General features: G+C 43.8%; 1 protein-coding gene and 1 long non-coding RNA gene across 6 annotated transcripts in view; both read left to right on the forward strand.

The window, feature by feature from the left end:
- LOC120406522 (heat shock transcription factor 2 binding protein) overlaps positions 1 to 4,765 on the forward strand; it is a 50,887-nt gene extending 46,122 nt beyond the window's left edge. For all 3 annotated transcript variants that reach the window (XM_039541434.1, XM_039541442.1, XM_039541439.1), the window contains exon 8: positions 4,439 to 4,765. In XM_039541434.1, the coding sequence (XP_039397368.1) occupies positions 4,439 to 4,647 (209 nt within the window). In that variant the 3' untranslated portion in view covers positions 4,648 to 4,765. The remainder of the gene's footprint in view (positions 1 to 4,438) is intronic.
- Positions 4,766 to 16,263: 11,498 nt separating this feature from the next.
- The window catches only part of LOC120369140, a 29,308-nt gene continuing 24,479 nt past the window's right edge, over positions 16,264 to 21,092 (forward strand). For all 3 annotated transcript variants that reach the window (XR_005582951.1, XR_005582952.1, XR_005582946.1), the window contains exon 1: positions 16,264 to 16,358. This is a non-coding gene — a long non-coding RNA (uncharacterized LOC120369140). The remainder of the gene's footprint in view (positions 16,359 to 21,092) is intronic.

Genomic DNA, 21,092 nt, shown 5'->3' on the forward strand with positions numbered 1-21,092 from the left:
AGGTCTGGTCTACAGGCGTTAGGAATATAAGGAGCCTTTGTACAGGTGGGCCATCAGCTTGCCTCACCATTAGTTAGACTTAGTGTGATCATGGGTAGTGAGATAGTGCTTAAAATGGGGGCAGCAGCTGGTGGCCCCTCCACACGAGATCTCCTAGGATTGCTAACTCTGGTAGTGCTGAAGTAGTGTTAGCCAAGATGTGAAACTTTTGAAATATTGTCCTGGCATAGGCAGAGCCTAAAACTCTATTGCAAATCATTTGCGAACAATAAATACTGCATCCAGGTTGGCCAGGAAATGTTACAGGCACATGTACATTGGATTCACACCACCCACAGAGCCAGTTGTAGATAGGCTGTTTCTCATTGATGTAATGCAGTTACTTAAACTCTGCTGTAGGGAATAGTTCATCCGAGAGCACACTCCTAATGACAGATGTGACTGTAAAATCTGCCTGCTTTATCAGCTGTTTTTATCAGTGACTGAGTGCCAGTGACATCAGACAGTACTTCGTTAGCAGTTAACAAAACGTCAGCACAGTTCCTTGCTAAAATTGCATCAGTATGTTATAACTGTGCTAGGCTTATATTACACATGCTGTTCAAGACCAAGACAAACAGCAACATTTTTTTCTCCTTAATGATTAGACTTGAACATGTTAGCTAAGAAATGTGTGCGCCAGTTGTTGGGAGGATGTGATGAAGTCATATGATTACAGCTAAGACTTTTGGCTTTATGTAAATAAAATTACTCAACTAGTATAGAAATGACTAATTCTGGAAGCAATTGAAATAAAGATAATGCTGAGTAATGAAGATTCCTGCCATACTTACTTTCCTTTTGCCTGTTCTCTACTATAATTTATTTTCTTTTAAAAGAAAAATCCTTAATTAAACTGGGGAGACCAAAAAAACGGCTGGTTTGAGAATATTTTAAAATCCAAGTAGAAAATTACAAAAATATAATTATCCCTAACAAGCAGATTTACAAAACAATATACAGTCATAAGGTGTATGTGTGCGTTTTAACATGTATCCATTTATGTAACTCTAAGTGTCTTGGAATACATGTAGAACAATAGAAATCAGAGATGAGAGAAACTGAGTTCATCTTATCTACACCTCTTCTGATGCAGCATTATATTCACCAAATGCCTAATATATTCTTCATTCAAGTGATTCAGCCAATAGGGATTCTGTGACTGCCATTGGAGACTCTTCCCAGAATCCAGTAGATCTCAATGGAAAATTTTCCTATTGTGCAACTAGATATAATTGTCCTTACCTTCGTTGCATAGTGTTATACCCCCTTAGGCAATTCCTCTCTTCCTTAGTATGTACACAGGTCTAATGTTTGCAGATTATACTAATGTAAATGCATGCAGTATTTGCTAACATAGCGCCTTTCATCAAAGGATTTTAAAGCAACTTATATATACTAAGCCTCACAACTCGTCTGTGAGGTACTAAAAGTAGTAGACTTGTTTTATAGATGGACAGACACAAGAGGGATGTGACTAACTATAATCCAGTTCATTTCAATAAGCTTCTTTTCCACCTCACTGGACCATATTTTACTATCCTTATTCTCAGTACACAGCACCTTTCTCCATGACAGCCCCATTGCAAGTAATATAATGTTCAACCCAAGTAAAGGTAGCAGAACTTGGCCCTGTGTTAGAGAGAACAGTTTGGCTTTGTCATATTCTTTTTGAAAAGTATGTGTTTGGATTTCAGTCTCAATTTTGCCAGAAATAAACAATAAAGTCTTAGAAGCCTAAAGACAAAAATTGAAGACACATATACAATCTTTTTCTCTTATTGTGGATAGATCTACAATCAGAAAAATAAAAACTTCTGATAATGTTGGATTGTAGCCCATACTTTTAAAAGTATCCACTAAGTATGGGTACCCTACTTTCAGAGATGCAGAATAGCTGCAGTTCTCTGTGACTTCAGCAGGAGTTGTGTGTGCTCAGCATTCTGAAAATCAGGCCTCTAGTTGTTTTCAAGTTGATCACCCAAAATTAAGGGACAGTTTTGGAAATTTTGCCATAAATGACTCACTTAAGGTGACACAATATCTGGTAGCAAGCTGAAAATATGATGAGATGAGGGCTCCATTATGCTAATCACTGTATAAACCAGTGGTTCTCAATCTTTGCAGACTACTGTACCCCTTTCAGGAGTCTGATTTGTTTTGGGTACCCCAAGTTTAATCTCACTTAAAAACTCGGATTCAGCTTCAGCCTCATGCAGTGGGGCTCAGGCTTCAGCTTCACCCTCCACGTGGTGGGGCTTGGGCTTCAGCTTTCTGCCCTAGGACCCAGGGACTCTGACGCTGGCCCTTGTGACCCCCTTAAAGTGAAACTCACAGCCCACTTTGGGGTCACGATCCATTGTTTGAGAACCACTGAAAATATAGAACTATATAAACAAGTCATTGGTGGAATGAAATTTTAGTTCGTATTGACATCACTAGTGTTTTTTATGCAGCCTGTTGTAAAACTAGGCAAATTTCTGGATGAGTTGATGTACCCCCTGGAAGACTTTTGCATGGCCCCAGAGGTACATGTACCCCCGGTTGAGAACCACTGGTATAGACACATAGGTCTAGTCTACACTACAAAGTTCTGCTGACATAGCTATGTCAGCTAGGGGTGTGAAAAATTTAGCCTCCCAGGCGATATAGTTATGCCGGCAGAACTCCCAGTATAGATGCAGCTAAGCCAATGAAAAAGTGCTTCTGTTGGAATAGCTAATATGGTTCTGGGAGGTGGTGTTACTGTGCTGGCAGAAGAACTCCTTCTGTGAGAATACACAGTGTCTGCATTAGGGGCCTAGGCTGGCATAGCTATGCCAGCATAGGCTCTGTAGGGTAGACATGGTCGTAGTAAGAGACTGTCACTGCCCTCATGAGCTTACGATCTAAACAGAGGAGGCAAAGGGTAGGAGAAAGGAAATATGTTACCCCATTGTACAGCTGGGGATCTAAGGCACAGAAAGATTGTGACCTGTCCTCATCACACTGGAAGTCTGGCAGAGTCAAGTTTAACTAACATAGTGTTAAAATTGCAAGAAACCACCAGTGCTTAATGCCTGTTCTGCTGAACTGTTGGAAGTGCCAGTGGGAATTTCATAAAATTCCCCATCTAGACAAAGCTTTTGTCATTTCTTGACTATATTTCTCACCTCTCTAGGCCCTGTTCTGTTTCCCTATCCTGTTTGGTGTTTTCAACACCTCCCAATTGAATGTATGTGATGCATTAGTTTAATGCATTCTGCTTACCCTGATTTCAGATCATTAATAAAGGTGTTAAGTAAGCTGACTAATAAGAGAACCTTGCTCTAGCCCAATTGACACCTCCTTCTAGCTCAGGGCATTGTGATTTATCACTGCACTTGATTTGTGGTCCTACTGCAAGACTTCAGTCCCCATGGCAATGCTGGTATGCAAATTAATTTCAATTAATTTTTCTCAACATTTTCATACAACACTCTGTCAAAGGCTTTCCTGAAATCTAGGTATGACAGTGACAGACATAGTAGAAATGCACAGCACGTGATACAAATAAATAGATATTTTAGCTACAAAATACATTAGAAATACAAGTTTGGAATGTGCAAAATAGAGAACATAAAAATAAAAGGAGTCACCTGGGTGCGTCTAGCAAAGGCACAAACAGACCCCCTACAGACTGTTGTGTATAATTAAAATAGAATCACTCCTAATATTTCAGTAGTAATAAATGCATCCTGATCCTTTAACAATGGAAATCAGAATTAATTGTACATCTTCCTAAGCATGTTTTTCTGACATGTTCCTAAGCAGTTAAACCAGATTTGTCCCACTACTATACAGTCAAATGTACCCAACGCTTCAGTTTGTGTCAACTGAATTTTTAGCATTTGGAGGACTGGCATATTACCAAGTGTATTTGATTAAAGTTGAGGTTTTATTGAACTTAAATGGAATCTAAACCTTATATAGATAAAGAAAAGCCTTATAAGAATTGCAGAATGAGTGTTTTAAAACAGACTAAATAGTAATGGGACATAGTTTATCCTGCTCCAAGTGAAACTGCAGCAAACTGTAAATCTTGGTTACCGACAAAGTTGTTGATAAACCCACATATCTGTGGGATTTGCTACATTTGGAGTAAAGAAGAAGGGAACAAAATATTCCTGATTACCAGTTCCTCCCAACCAGTGCTTCTCACAGGGAACTGAGGAGAAGTGCAGTGGTGGTTTTAAACCACTTTTATATCTTCTCATATTCGGGGGCCAGGCAGCCCCAAAGGGCCATTTCAGCAGCTGAGAATAGCAGAACTTCAGCCACTTTCTCTTTACCCAGGGTCCATGGGGGATGGTGATGTAGAGCTATAATGTTAGTCCTGGCATGTAACAAGTAGCTGAAATCTTTTCTTCCTCACTTCTAGACCCAGATACAGAAGTGTGTCTGCATGTTCTACGGCTTCTCCAGTCTGTGATTCTAGAACCAGAAGTTTTAGCAAAGTCAGCACCTGAGATGCGTGACACCTTGCCATTTCAACGTATCATAGCGCTGTCAAAGAGCCGCAACGCAGAGCTGCAAACACTGGCGCAAGAACTGCTTGAAGACCTCAAAATCCTAGAGTGTGAAGTGTAGAGACATAGTCGCTGGAGTATTACGACATCAACTGTTTATATTTTCCCCTTATTTTTATGCTGCAAGGGTATGCAAAATATCATAGCAGATTAAAAATATACATATTGAGTAATTAGTAGAGGTGGACTTGGATTGAATCATTTCAGTCTATCTAGTTACCTGTATCAGAATCCCTTCCGCTAGCCAGATAATCCAATCCAAATAATACTTGGGAAAAAAACATATGTTGTTTGTTAGGTGCCTGAACATAATCCTCGAAGAGCTCCCAGAAGAATGACAGGTTTAATTTATTTCACAGAGTTTTGTTGATAACATGTTTCAAAAGTGATCCTAACCATATGACCTGCTGGTGAGACATAGGGAATAAAATAATCATCTGAACTATAGGTAGCACATTCTTGATTTTCAAGGATAGCCAACCTTTTTGGTCCAATTCAGTCCATCTCTAATAATTAGTGTGCTAAAAGTCAACTTTGATGCTTTTTATAACTCTAGTGTTTCAGAAGACATAAGAAATTTCATTTTTATTGTTACTGTTCCTTTTCTCTATCCTTTCTAATCAAAGACAATTGGAATTGTGTGGAGTGTATTAGATTCTGCTTTAGAATTTTTCATTCAAATTCAGTAGAGCTGCTGGAGAACTGAGTTTGCAGCTGCCATGAATAATAGCAATTGAGGTTCCCATAGGCCCTGCAGCAGGGAAAAGATTGCTGTGGTCTCCCTATACCTAGTTCCGTAGCCAAAGAGGCTAAAATTAATTACTGCTCTGTCATGAACACTGTTATATTTATTTGAAATTCTCATTATTTATTAGAGCTAAGCTTGCTTACCTCAATTAAAAAAAACCCAAACCAACGATATTATATACTTTGCAATGCTATGATTTATGTCTATCAATAACACTGTCATTTCCTGTTTTCTTGTGTTTGTAACATAGCTTGCAATGTGACAATGTTGGAAACAGTGACAGATAAGATATATACTTTTACAGAAACAACTTCCTCTTACCCACTGGTGTTATGGTTCTTCACCGATGAAGCCAACACATTAAGAAAAATGAAGATCCCAACATATTAACAAAAATGCAGCATTGGTGTCTTCTACATCATCTGTGCAGAAGACTCAGAACACAATACACACTGAATGAACAAAATACAATATATAAACTTCCCAGAATGCATGCCATAAATCAAAGGGTTATCGCAAAATATGAGACTGATATCACAAATGAGGTTAGATAGGGGTGAGTTAAAGAAAGAGATGCCAAGAGCACTTAGCGGGAGTCATACGATTTCTGATCCAAGAATATACAATACTCACTATGTGTAGATGTTGCTCAGAGTAAAATCTCACACGTTATTAAAATACATTTTCTTTGGATTTGTTTTCTTACCTTGACCAGACACCATCCCATGATGAAATCAAAATGGTGATAATCCAGGAAATTAGATACTATCGACTCAAGAAAGTGTTTAATTTTAAAGTATAGTAAAAGGCAAAAAACAAAGTCTAATCACATACTTTTCAGCTGAGGGGTGTTCTCCCATTAATGTTTTTACTCAAACCATTGGAAGCCAGTAAGCAACAGAAAAAAAAAGTGTGAGCGTGTGTGTGTATGTAGGTACACTCAGCACTTCCATCCACATTGGAGGCTTTGGTAAAAACCTTACAACTTTATCTTATCTTTATCTTACACGTTTATCATACCTGGTGTTACTGAAGCTGGGGGCTCACCATTTGAAGCACTATGTCAGTTACACCTGCTCTGAATTGAATGTTTTTGTAGTGAATAATCTTCATTTAGTGCCTTGATTTATCTCCATGTGACCACTACTGGAAATTAATGAGTTAATCTGATGGCATCAGTATATCTCCCAGCTCCCTTTCTCCAAGATTTAATTTGCTGGGGCTATGGTCCCCCATAGATGTAATGCTATGGATCCTCCAACTTTGAGGAAATGCCTATTTAGTTTTAAAAGTTTAATTATGCTATTTTAATAAATAAGTAAAAGTATAGCTGGCTCTGAAAAACTCACTGCATCTTCTGAAACACTTGAATTATGAAAAATTCCAGAAACAAACAGGAATAAAACAAATAATGTTTTAAGATCGCTATTACATTTTTAAATAAGTTGTTTTTATTGATGTGTTCAACCTGTTTATTACAGTTCTTAGTGAAATTGTTGTTCATTACTTGGTTTTATGCAAAAGAAAAGGTATTTTGTTTGTGTTTTGTTGGTGCAAAGGAAATGATAGTTCAGTATCGCTTTTTTCAGTTCACACAAAAAAGTTTGAGAGTCACAAAGGCTGAACTGTTTAGAAGTCAGATGAACCTGTTTTAAATTTGTTTTTCAAGAAAGCCTTCCCTCTTTAAATATTGTGGTGGAATAAATAGTGCCTTACTAGCTGTAGTACTTATCAATAGCTTCAATATCCTGTTGCTGTGTTTTTCTTCCTGTATCCCAGATTCAGTAGGCTCAGGAGTCAACCTCCTTCTCCAGATTGCTGAGATCTGGAAGCAGTCTGTTACTGGTTACATTTAATATAACCCTTTGTAGTGGGAGTAAAGTCTAATGGCTTCCAAACACAGATCATCTGGCATACCCTAGTTCTAGTTGTTTTCGGTTTTGATGTCCGTTTCACTAGTAATAAAACAGCGCAAACGGTTTATCTTATCAAGTGTTAATAAAGCTGGGAGTCACCATTTGAAGCACTGTGTCAGTTACACCTGCTCTGAGTTGAATGTTTTTGTAGTGAATAGTCTTCATTTAGTGCCTTGATTTATCTCCATGTGACCAGTACTGGAAATTAAGTAGTTAGAGTATTGTGCCTCCCCCCCCCCAAAAAATATACATTTTGGGGAGTTTATAAAGAGGGGAAAGAAGCTGGCTTTATTGAAATAAACAGATGTTACTCAAAGGACTTCGAAGTGTGTGCCATTTTTTTCTTAAAAAGAGGAACATAGATAATATAGAGTACATATGATATAGTAGCAACATCTTTTAGCGCTACTGTAATTAAAGATCTGTCAACTTATGCATTATAAATCTCTGGTTTTATTTTATTGTAAATGTTCCCTCTATTCTGAAACTTCAGGCTGTTAGAAATTTTAGTAGTCTAAAAACAACTAAATGTTTTGGAAATTTATGTTGTGCTTTGTGCAACAGTTTGAAAAGTTTGGCTTTTTTTCATATGGCAGGTGATTAAACACTTTACCTTTTCTCCTCCAAAACATTAATTTACATAGGGCCAAAGTCTGCTTTCACCAACACTCATGTAAATCCAGAATAACACCATTGAAGCAACTTCTCTTGTTGCATACTGTCAACTCCCATCAGTGTTAATCAGAGTTGCCATCAAGAGGAAAACTAGAGTTTGGTATTTGCATTGAGGACAGTGATGGAGTGACTTTGGATTTACACCAGTGTAAATGAAAGCAGAATTTGGTCCTTACGCTTAACATGAGCCAAAAGGTCAAAAATCCCTATAGTAAAATCCCTATTTACCTCACAGATCATAGTGTGCAATTAAAATTGAACTTTGCGTCCTTGAAGAGGTGTGTACCATGCATGTGGCAACTGGGTCATGCCAATTCTTGGAGAGTTCTGTGGGATCTGCTGGGATGCGAAGCGATGCATCACGGGGCATTGGGACAGGACCCAGGATGCCCAGCACCCCCCATTCCGCCTTCCCACAAGCCACAGCACCAGAATGGGAAGAGGTGCTCTGTGGAATAGCTGCCCAAAATGCACCTCTCCCAATGCTGCTGCAAGTGCCACAAGTGTGGCCATGCCACTGCGCTTGCAGCTGATAGTGTGAATACACATCAGCACTTTCCGGGCTGTGGTCTCTGAGGGCTGGTTTAACTCCTGGCGCGCGACATTTGCATGTGTAGCCAATGCACTTAGAGTCAAGTTTTAAATTAGCTGGGAATGCAGATACAAATGTAGTTAGAACTTGGTTTGTGGCAACACACAACATAGGCCTTAATAATTCTGTTACAATTATGTTCTAACCCTTCTGGGGACCTGGGGCACCGACATCCATGTTCTATAGCCTTGTCTGCACCAGATAGTTTGCAATGGTATATTTTTGGGTTTTTTTCCAGCAGAAACTACCTTGACTTCAACATTTTGTCTCTTTTTGGTTTGTCTCATAATTTTTATCAGAATAATTACACCTCTTTGGAAGTAACTTAGCTCTGTTTCAGTAGGACTTCTATAGGTAAAAGGTTCATGTGACTGTATCTCTGTGTTGGCATAACTATCCCGCTACAGTTAATTCTTCCACTGGTGCTCAACTCCACCCCTGCTCTTCCCCTCCTGCCCCCATTCCAACCCCTTCCCCAAAGTCCCCGCCCCAATTCCGCCCCCTCCCTGCCCCTATTCTGACTCCTTCCCCGAATCCCGGCCCCACCTTTTCCCCGCTCCTCCCCCAGCTGTTTGGCAGTGGCAAGCACTGGGAGGTAGGTGGAGGAGCGGGGACGAGGTGTGCTCAAGGGAGGAGGTGAGGTGGGGTGGGGTGGGGCGGGGAGCTTGGCTGCTAATGGGTGCAGAGCACCCACTAATTTTTCTCCATGGGTGCACCAGCCCCAGAGCACCCACGGAATCAGTGCCTATGCGGGGCTGTAAAGATTAGGGATGCATTAAGGGAGCAATTTGATGCTGAAAGCCACCAGTAATGTTTGGTGCCCTGCACAGGAGTGAAGTGCAGTGGTTCCAGTGCAAGTAGGCATCTGTGTTTGCTATGTATGATGCACTGACTTGCAGTGCCTGTTGCTTTCATGGGCTACGCTATCTTTTACTTAATGCAATAAAGAATGTTTGCAAAGCCAAAAAAATCATTTATTGAAAAGAAACAACTGCTAGGGAAACACACATGGCATGGCACATCTGTGCTGTGTGGGAGGAGGGAAGGGGGCGGGGTGGGGAATGAAACAATCACAGATTTGTGTATGTTGTGTTATCATATTCAGCCTTCCTGTCTGGAGGGCGATGCAGTGAGTGCTTCACTTCAAACTGGCAAAATGCATGGTGATGGGGGCTGAGAGCAGTGGGGAAGGCTTGTAGTTTGCAGGGCTGGGTGGTGAAGCTACAGGTGTTGGAGGCAGCTGGTGGTGATAAGAAACCAGATGTTAGGGAAAGTGGCTTGACGGTGACATAGGGGCACAAGGGAAAGAGTTTTGGGGAAAGAGCTGGGGGGTGGAGGGGGCTGGCGCGGATCTGGTCCGTATGCAGTGCTATGAGCGCCTGCATCGAGTCTGCTTGGCACTCCATAATGCTTAGGAGCCACTCTGTGGTTTTTTGCTGGCAATCTACATTCTCTTGGCGGAGCCTCCTTTCGGTCTCCCGCCATGCCTGTACTTTTTGATTTTCAGTAGGGGACTGCTGCATGACTGCATGCAGAATGTCCTCCTTGCTTCTTCGCAGACACGTCCTGATTCTTTGCAGCCTTTCAGCCATTGATAACAAGGACGGCTGGGATCTCAGGGTTACATCTGTAAAGCCAAAATGCAACATTTAGCAGAGGCAACATTGTTAACACTAGACAGAGCAATGATTTGACCGAACTTAAAAGACAAGCACAGTGCAAATAGCAGAAAGTCCCTGTCTCAAAGCAAGTGCACATAACCCACAAGAGCCCCGAAATGGTGAGTAACCACAGGGGCAAGGGCGACTTATTGTTTCAGGGCTGGCCTGTCCTCTGTGAGACACTTCATGGAGGCCGATCAGGGTGCATTTATTGACCAGGGCGTCCACACAAGCCCCGCGGTGCTCCAGCCGGGGCACAGCAAGCTCTATGCTTCTCGTGGAGGTGGATTACCAGGGGAGCTCCAGCCGCAGAGTCCGGGTGCTCTACATTCCTTGCCAGTGTGGACACCTCAGCGGTTAGGGCACCTAGGGCTGATTTAATGTGCTCTAACTCACAAGTGTAGCCAAGGCCTAAGCTTCTAGCAGCAGATCCCCTGCTGATGTAAATTAACTTCAATGGAACCATGTCATGAATCCTCCCCTAAGCTCCAGTACAGACAGAGCTCGCAGGAAGCACCAGGGAAGTTGTTCGATGAAGAAATCCTTTAAAATGTGACCTGAACGACTGCAGCTTTTAAAGCCAAGCTTTGCTCACCTATAGTACGTTAATGGTTATGAAAGCTTATCGGACAAAACTGAATAGGTCCAGCAGAGCTCAGAGAAGTATGCAGTAAGAGAGGGAGCATTCATGCACGGATACAAATGCTAGGCTAGAGCCTGCTGTCAGAAAGTTGAGTGTAAAGAGAATGATAAAATGACATGAGTTCTCTGACCACACATGAGGAAACAGCAGAGACTGTGTATAACAGAACAAGAGTGAAATTAGACCTGGCCAAAATTTAAGTAAATGCTCCTTACAATTGTCCCTGCAATGGACGAAGCGTGTTTTACAGGACAATGCCCGCTGACAAGCTGTAAAAGCAGCACCAGTAATAAAACAATATGAAGATTAATATAGAGAAAGAGAACTCAACGATTACTCAGGGCTTGACTGCCAGTAGGTTGCATCGATACAACTTAAGGTGTGATTTTAAACTGATTTAAACCGGGCAAAAGAGTTGGTGAACATGCTTCCTTCAGATAGGTTTATTTTGGTTCAGTTTTAGTTGGCTAGGGACTAGTTTAAGCTAATCAGCCAATTTTAAATGGAAAAAAGTGTCCACAGATGGGTTTGTGTCAGTTTAACTAAACTGCTGTGAAAACAGGTTTTAAGTTAAACCTGTGACACTTTCTGAGGCAGACAATAGCTGAGTGCTGATTGGCTACAAGATTGTGCTAAATAGACAAACATGAGCCAGTGGAGATTGACAGAGACCAGTAAATAAGGATGAGTCCGTTGGGAGAACTCCTGAGTGTCATGAACCACGGAGTGAAATGCAGTTTATAGTTTGATGGAAAGTGTGAAACCTTAGGATAACTAGCTCTGTACATTTTGCTCATCCTGTCACAGGCACATGAACATATTGCAACACCGGTATGACATATTGACAACTGGCAAAGAGCCCAAGGCTGCATTTCACTTGCATATAGATGTGTAGACATTTTGAAATAGCAGTAAACCCCCTACAGTCCTAATATTTACTTGTTCTTGTAGCTCTGTGCGGCATTTCAAGACCTAATTGGCCACAGCTGGCATTTGGGAAAATACATTGGACACTCCATACTGCGTACACCACAAAGAATCACAAAATCTCCATCCACGTATGTTATTAATCTGATAACAAGAAATGACCAGTAATGATTACTACTCATCCTGTATATACTGCTTCCCTTCTTTCATTCCAGCAGTAACATTTATTCTGGCAGAGTAATAATCATGAACACAATTATTGCTCTGCTGCAGCAGAAATTTAATCTCTCTGAAATATGAAGAGCAGAGGAAAAATGAAACGTTCCCATTCCAGTAAGGAAGCCTTCACAGGAAGTCTCTCTAGAAATTATGTCCTGTGCTGCCCTGATCAGCCATCTAGCTATTCAACTCTAACAATGCTGACAATATGTAAGACTGCCCCGGAAACCTTAAGAGATTGCATGTCTGACACAGCCAGTGTCTCCAGTGCCCAGGCAGCTAATCTAGCAGCAGACAGATCTTGGTTAAGGAAGCAGGGGGAAAGGAGGTTCCCTCTCAGCAGCCTTGATGCAGTGGCTCTGAATGGCAGGAGACCAAAAGGTGCGGGACTAGTTACACAAGCAGCAACAGCAACCCTAAATGCAATCAAATATGAGGCCTCATCTAGGGATCAGAAATCTTAAAGTCAGCTGCTAAAAACAATAGACCTACTGTAACTGGTTTAGGGAGGGGGGAGCATTCAAGGTTAGACTAAAAATGTGAGACCATAATGAAGCCCACATTAAAATTACCCACCAGGAGGCGCCAATTAATGAATAGTTTTACTTCATAGATGCTGTACAGCCAGGGGCGGCTCTAGGCATTTTGCCGCCCCAAGCCGGGCAGGCAGGCTGCCTTTGGCAGCTTGCCTGCGGGAGGTCCCCGGTCCCGTGGATTCCGGGAGGTCCGCCAAAGCCGCGAGACCAGAGGACCCTCCGCAGGCATACTGCCAAAAGCAGCCTGCCTGCCGCCCTGGTGGCGATCGGCAGAGCACCCCCCGCGGCTTGCCGCCCCAGGCACGCGCTTGGCGTGCTGGTGCCTGGAGCCGCCCCTGTGTACAGCAAAGCCCCTCTGACTTGGAGCATATTGTGAGCCTTTTCTCAGCACAGTGTTCTGAAATGCCACATGGCAATAAATGTTTGTCAGGATGTGGAAAGGGAGAAAGTGCTTTAAAATTGAGTTTTAATTATAATGGTTTTTTTTAATTGTAACGGGTATTTTCAATTGTTAATGGATATTTTAGAGCAGGAGGCTGCTGGCGGTGGTGGCCATTGCTGAAAACTGATCTCATTTTCAATGTTGTCATTCATTATAAAGGGCCAAAGTAAGAGGCTGTAAGACAATTATCAGCCCTGCATTAACCATCAGACATTTAACTTTACTAAACAAACTAAGATTTGTGTTTTAACCACTGAAGTGGGGTTTTTTAATCCAGTATTTGATTTTCTTGGAGGAGATGAGAGGTCCTCAGCTACCCTACTAAGGGATCCTCTATCTCAGTGGTTCCCAAACTTGTTCTGCTGCTCATGTAGGGAAAGCCCCTGGTGGGCCGGGCCGGTTTGTGTACCCGCCGCGTCCGCAGGTTTGGCCGATCGCGGCTCCCACTGGCAGTTTGCTGCTCCAGGCCAATGGGAGCTGCTGGAAGCAGCGTGGGCCGAGGGATGTGCTGGCCGCCGCTTCCAGCAACTCCCATTGGCCTGGAGCCGTGAACCGCGGCCAGTGGGAGCTGTGATCGTCCAAACTTGTGGACGTGGCGGATACACAAACCAGCCCGGCCCACCAGGGGCTTGTCCTGTCCCCACCCCTGAGCCCGAACCACCAGCCGGAGCCCTCACCCTCCACACCCCAACCCTCTGCACCAACCCTGAGCCCCCTCCCACACTCCTAACCCCTCAGCCCCACCCTGGCCACACATCACCTCTATATTGATGCACATAACAAAATTAATTCCACACATGCATGGGAAAAATTAGTGGGAACATTGAATTGAAGACTACTCCTGAAGCTCATCCATATAGAGAAGAAATATAGTTTTATTGTTGAGGTGCTGGAGTGGTATTCAGTTCCCTGTTCTGCCACAGACTTCCTATGTGACCATGGGCAAGTCACTTAGCCTCTGTTCCTCAGTTCTCTGTTTATATAATGGGAATAATAATACTTCCTTTCTTCCACCCTGTCTGGCTTGTCAGGGCAAAGAGTCATTCTTCCTATATGTGTGTGCAGTGCCTCGCACAACGGGGCCCTGAGCTTAGCTGGGACCTAGCGTAAGGCAAATGAGAAATAATAATGAAAGCTATCGACAGTGCCAAATGGGGCAGTCACTACCCAGATCTAAATGTTGATGCTTCTCAGCTCAGTAGACGCTGCCTTCACCATGGTATCGAAAAGCAAATGAAAAAAGTGATGGGCAAATTTGTCCTGCTTAATTTCAATCTCACTCAGAAACACAAGAGTTTTAGAGCTGGTGCTCTGAAGTCAGATTGCTACTGCTTAGAGCAGCAGCTGTAAGCTACAGGTGGAGGCATCAGTGCTCTTACACTTCCCCATTTCCCCAGGAGTAGATTGTGGGAGGAGAGAGAATATCCCCAGCCTCATCTCCTTGGCCCCAGTGGAGAAAGCTGGGAGAACTCTGCAAAGATCCCAAGTTCAAGGAGCGGGGAAAAGAGGAGGACAACCTTCTCTGGAGAGCCAACCCCGCCCCAGGGGGTAAGAATAGGAAAGAGGGCAGTACAGCGCCTAGGTATGGAGGAGAGATATGACCCCTGTCCATGGCATTCGATCAACCCCTAAGCAAAATGGAGGAGAAGGAAGAAGGAGGCCCCATTGGCTTGAGAGAACCCATTTCCAGGAAGCAGGGTAAAGAAGGAAGGGGAGAAAGAGGGAAGAACTCGCTCTCCCAGGGAAATGGGAAGCGATAACCCCACCTGGGCAGCTCATGTTCCAGGGTGACAGAAAAAGACAAACCCTGGAATGCCACCAAATGTGGACACAAATTCCTGTGGGCCCTGGGAAGGCATTGGCTGAGGGTAGGATTTTGCTCAGGACCAGGCCCTTTAAAGGCCTATGTGCACTCATTCATTCTCCAGCTGTGCTCCCTGGCTGAGCTCTGGCTGTGCTCCCTGGCCAGAAGATTCCTGGTGAGCCGAAGGATAATGATCTCCTTGAATAAGGAAGGCAGGGGTTGGACAGGCCTATTTGTTGCTCCTGAAAGACTTCTGGAAAAGGGAATGGGTTAAAGGCCACTGTTTCCTCTCCCACAGGACTTGTAAAGGTATGTTGGGGCGGGGGGGAAGTGATGCAGGGTCTGGAAACGTGTAAGATATGTCCCTGAAAATGGGTTGTCTCATTTATTTTGTAACTCCTGCTGACTGGGACCTGAGGGAACTAGCTGAGTCTATGACATTGACAATGGACTGGCTGGAAATGAGTGCATCTCCAGGATCTCCCTCTAGCAGGCCCATCTGGGTTGTCATCTGTCCAGATTTTCTCAGGATCATCCTTTATTTATTTATTTATTTATTTATTTAAATGTATTTTATTGAGAAATCTGGCAGAGTGCTCAGCATGCACTGTTGGGTGTCCAGTTTTGTGGGCTCAGGATCATCCCAGATATCCCCCCTTTTGTTTTGTACCTCAGAGATGGCAACCCTACCCATCACCCTCTCACACTCCACTCCCTGTGGGACCTCTCATTAAGTCCCCCCCCACCTTTCACAAGACCTTGGACCAGCACTCCTTTACCACAGACTCCTTTGAGTCTGGGTGCATAACAGTTTTCAAGTACATAAAAGGTTGTTACAAGGAGGAGGGAGGAAAATTGTTCTCCTTAATCTCTGAGGATAGGACAAGAAGCAATGGGCTTAAATGGCAGCAAGGGCGGTTTAGGTTGGACATTAGGAAAATCTTCCTAACTGTCAGGGTGGTTAAGTACTGGAATAAATTGCCTAGGGAGGTTGTGGAATCTCTATTGTCGAAGGTATTTAAGAGCAGGTTAGACAAACACCTGTCAGGGATGGTCTAGATAATACTTAGTCCTGCCATGAGTGTAGAGGACTGGACTAGAAGACTTCTCAAGGTCCCTTCCAGTCCTACAATTCTCTCTCTCTCCTTTTCCCTATACCTCCAGGCTGTTACCGGGTCTTGCCTCTTCTTCCGCCACAAAAAATCTGATGTAAAGGTCTTCCTTGCCTGTTGATCAGACCAAAATTTTCATTGCAATAGTTCTGTGGTCTTAAGTTTATATATATATAAACAAAACAAACCTAAATTTGGGGCCAAATTTTACTGGTTGTCTGTGTGACAGGGTCCTGAGCAGGAAACCTGAGTCATCCCTCTGTCATGCCAGTGCCAATTAAGGGAGGTAGATTGGTGCTGCCTAGAGAAACCTGTGCCTGACTGGTAAAGGAGAAACAGCTGCCAGCCCAATTATCCTGGGAATGCATAAAAGCCTCAGGGGAAGGAAGCCAAGGGGATAGACAGAAAGGGGGGAAGCCAGGGAGTAGAAGGAGAGTGTATCTCTTGGCTGTAGCAACTGGGAAGTCCTTCAGGTGGCAATTCCCTTGCTGTATATGGTGAGATTACATGCTGTAAATAAACTGCATTGGTGATTGCTTCCTTCCCTCACTGCCTCTTGCCTGTCAAGGATGCCTAAGGAAAGCCCGAGACCCTGTGGCCAGGAGGTGTGGAGCCCTGCATGTACCAAAGCCCTGTATAGTGCTGGCATGGGGGAGCCTCTCCGCCCCTCAGCTAAGCTCTGGAGTCAGGGGGAGCCATTTCCAGACTGTTCACTAACTGACCCTGCAGGCTCCACAGCAGCCCCTGGGGAAGGGGTTTAGCACCTGGCCCTGGGTCCTGCCCCCAGGGAGCCCGGGGCTGCTCTCTCCCCTACTGAGCCACCTCTCTGGCTGGGCCCCAGAGCCCCTGCAGTCGGGTTCCCTGGGCCCTGGTGCACAATGCATCCTTGGGGCTTAACCCCTTCCTGCCCATGTTGTAGCTGGAGGCGGCTGGGTCATGTTGGTGGCCAGCAGCAGAGACACGGGCCAGGTCATCCCTTCCCCACCTCCTCCCCCTGCGGTTGGAAGCAACTCCTTTCCCTCCCACACAGTGCTGAAAGGCTGTTGTTGGTCATATTCTGGTGTGAAGCCCGGTAGAAATCTGGGGGAGGGGGTATGTGACCCTGCATGCCCCCTACCTGTTGCCCGGGGAAGCTGTGGTAGCAGGTACTAGGAGAGGCAGGTCCATCCTGGGGAACCAGCCAGGCATGGAGGGTGAAGAGAAATGGGTAGGGAGGGTGGGGTCAGTTGCTCACCCCCCCGTGTGAGAGAGGGGTACGGGAGAGTGTGTGTCTGTGTGTGGGGAGGGGGGGGAGAGTAGGGGTGTGTCACCCTTCCCTGTGTGAACCCTAAAGCCTTAAAGATAAGAAGGTAAATAAAAAGAATCCAACTATGCAGTATTTTTAACAGGGACTCAGTTAGTTTGATAGTAATTTGAACGTTTGTACTGCATAGTTCTGCTTGAGTGCCGTTGAACTCGCTTGAATATGTCCTGTGTTCAGCATAAGGAAATATGGTCACCCTAGATATGGATAAATAGAAATCAACAGTTATATAAAATAGGATTTTTTTAAATCCACAAAATTTGGAAGGGATATAAACCACCCTTCCCTAGAACATATAAACCACCCCAGACCTGGGGAGCAGGGTTTTGAAGAAATTTCCCTTACTATAGGTTATTTCTTAGTTGCCTATTTCAGGGTTTCTTGTAGCCACTGGTACTGGCCACTGTTGGCGATAGGATACTAGACTAGCTGGACCATAGGTCTTAGCCAGTCTGGCAATTCCTATTATTGGAAACGCTGACTTGTTGTTGATGTTTATTGCTTAGCTACTATGTCCATGAAATGTTAATGTAGAACAGGAGAAAATAATTGCATAGAGAACAAAATGGAATAAACACTGGATTATGCATTGAGCACAGGGGGATATGACAGTTTAAATGGCTCTGTTTAACAGTGACATTACAGTATCAAGTTAAATCATATATGACCTAAAATGCTTCTTTCTGTGGTGAATAGCAGTAGACTTGGAATCTGTTTGAATTTAAGGCTCTGTTAACCAAAAAACTGCCTATGCAGGAGATGCAGTCAGTGTTAGTTATTTATTGACCTGGAGGTTTTTAAGTGAACACTCCATTGTATGAGGAAACTCGATAGCAATGGTGATTTGACCCATTTTGTGCTATGATATACTGGGGTTTAACCAGCTTTTGTGTGCAAGGCCAACAAATTGTTCAGAGCAAACTTCATCAGCAAATGCTATGAAAGGTACCCAGCCAACTGGATACAGACATCACCCTGGGGTTGCATGTGCTTGCTCCCTCTGAGCCAATCACATCACTATTTCCATTTGACTCTTTTCTATTATTTTTAAATGTTGAGAGCTAGCTGAGCGTGGTTCATTTAAGAATATAATGCTCTATGACATGTAATAGGTTCTATGAACTAACATCCCTCTTAGTAAGTCCAATTTGTGTGTAAAATTGGAGTGAACTGGATTGCTTTCTTGAATTTTTCTGACGCTGGTGCTCTTTCCATTTCCCTCGCTGACCTGATCACAGGATGCCATGTGGTGTAGATATGAACATGCAGAAGGGCAGACGGGATAGTTCTCCAAAGTAAACTTGACTTGTACATTAATAAGTTTGCCAATCACATTAACTTAAAACAAATAATCTAAAACCTTGTTGATCCTGGAGCCAGCCTTTATGACTGGGGTAATATTTTACAAGGTACTATATATGTTTATTTAACGTTTCCTCCTCTGGACAAAAACACATCTCCATGAAATGGGTTGGGGATGCCTGTGGGGAAAGATGCTCCTTTCCTGTAGGTCATATAGAATTGTAAATCTTCTGTACTACCCTCCAGTACATCAGCTCAGTAAGCAGATGGTGGCTTTAGAGGGAACTTGTGAATTTTAGGGGAGCTGGTTCCCTGGGTTGTGAACCCAGGGTAGGTGGCCAAGGGCTCTGGACCGGAGGGGCATTTGGAGTAGCCATGAAGGTGGAAGCCAGGGAGTTCAGGGGAAGTCCAGGGGGATTGTCCTGCCCTGCCCCATGGCAGCTCCGTGAAGCCTCTCCCTCAGCCCCGGCATGGGGCTGGCTCGGGTACTTGGTCCTGCTAGTGAAGGCAGGGGGCTGGACTTAATGACCTTTCAGGGTCCCTTCCAGCTCTATGAGAGAGGTATATCGCCATACATATATAATTTTTTTTTAATTTATATTTGCCACTGATCTTTGTTCCTACAGAAATAATATTGGCTCCATGTATTTGCTGATGAATGGGAAATCCCAGTAACTGCCATTTCACAGCACTACTGCAGAAAGTAACAGTTAGGATTCAACATTAAGCCTAGAATTCTTGAGACTCTCAGGCAAGGATTCTCTCCAGTAATACGGATGCTCGCGAAAGCACGGTAAAGGTCTGACCCTGGCTCCCACTGGGAGCTTTGCCATAGATCAGGGGTTCTCAAACTTCATTGCACCACAACTCCCTTCTGACAACAAAAATTACTACATGGTCCCAGGAAGGGGGATGGAAGCCTGAGTCTGCTCAAGTCCCGCTGCCCTGGGCAGGGGGCCAAAGCCCCGGGGCTTCTTCCCAGGGCAGGGGCCTATAATCTAAGTCCCGCCACACAGGGCCCTGGACAGTGGGGCTTGGGCCTTGGGTGGTGGGGCTCAGGCTTTGGCCCCAGGCCCCAGCCAAACACCAGCCCTGGAGACCCCATTAAAACAGGGCCATGACCCACTTTGGGTACCTGACCCACAGTTTGAGAACTGCTGCCACAGATCTTAATGGGTCCATGGTTAGTATCTTAATCTCTAATGCACCTGTCCAAGCTTGATAGTTTATTACAAATTTGTACTCTCCAGAAGCCGTATCAGGCTAGTGCCATCAGAAGGAGTGATTTTAAGGACATTAACTTGGGCCATAACAAACAACTAATGAGAGAAAACAATCTGTAAATGTCATATTTGTTTAACTGCATTCTCCAGCTTGAAAAGGTCATTCTGTTGGAAATGAAGAAAGTAAAACACTGCTGTTTATCTTCACTACTTTTGCTTCCTTTCCGCTCCCCTGCTCTACACACGCATCTGCTTGACTTCTTCCCAAATGTCCTTAAACACACTGACTGCAGACATAGCTCAAGGCAGAACTAAAGACTTCAGGTTCTCCTGCTGCTGAGCTCTGATAACAATGATTTTGCTTTTAGGACAAATGAGAGATTGCCTCTAGCTCCCAAAAGCAACAGCAAAAGCTTGGGAGAGTGGGATAATTATTCATCTCCCAGTATCAGCAAGAAGAGGCAGCCCCAGCAGTATAACCAGACTTGAGGCAAGGTCTTCAAAAGCAAAGGGAGCAGTGAGTGAGTCAGAAATTTTTGTGTAAAACTTTTTTTTTTTTTTTGACCAGTAAATGACTTTTTGGTCCAAATGAGAATTTCTTTTGAAAAACATTGATTTCAGTGCAATTTCATTTAGGAAAAAAACCAAAATAAAACCATTTGATGCTGAAACATCCTGTTTCAATATTTTCTGAATGAAATGTCTTTGAGTTTTTTGGTTCAAAACAAAATTCCTTATCTTTTAAAGCTTTTATACAAATATAACAATCAGAACTCTGCTATTGTGGGGAGCACCACATTCTTATTCCAGATAAGTCCTTTAGGCTATGTCATGTTAGAAGCAGTTTAAGCTAAACTGGAAAAGGCCACCCTTGACTGGAACAGGAATACCCATGTGGGGGGACTATACCAGTTTAACTATTCAGTTTAATTCACACTTTAGGCCTGGCCTATGCTGAAAAGTTATAGCACCATAGCTACATTACTCAGGGGTGTGGGGAAAAACACCATTTAGGCAACTATTAAAAAAGACTACCTCTTTCTTTCCTAGGCAGGTATGCTCCGCTACCCACACAGACCCCTTGGCTGAAATATCCATTCCATTCATATGGTACAGAAACACCAGGCTAGCAACATATTCACAAACAGAGCACCAGCACTTTTGTCACACTTTAGGTTATGAGTGTTATGGATCTGCTAAGCCCCTCTCCCTGCCTCATCCCACACCACTGCATTTCCCCTTCCCCATGCCAGGTAATGGGAAAAGTCCTGAATTAGGAAGTGGCCAGGCAGGCTCTGTTAGGAAGCAGTGGCCACATGGCTAGCCAGGAGTTGTAGAGAAGCTGGATGCAGAGAGGATTCCCTAGAAACTGTACACACAGCTGTGCATGGAACAGGCTGTGA

Source organism: Mauremys reevesii, linkage group 1, assembly GCF_016161935.1.
Source record: "Mauremys reevesii isolate NIE-2019 linkage group 1, ASM1616193v1, whole genome shotgun sequence".
In the NCBI taxonomy this organism is placed as follows: domain Eukaryota; kingdom Metazoa; phylum Chordata; order Testudines; family Geoemydidae; genus Mauremys; species Mauremys reevesii.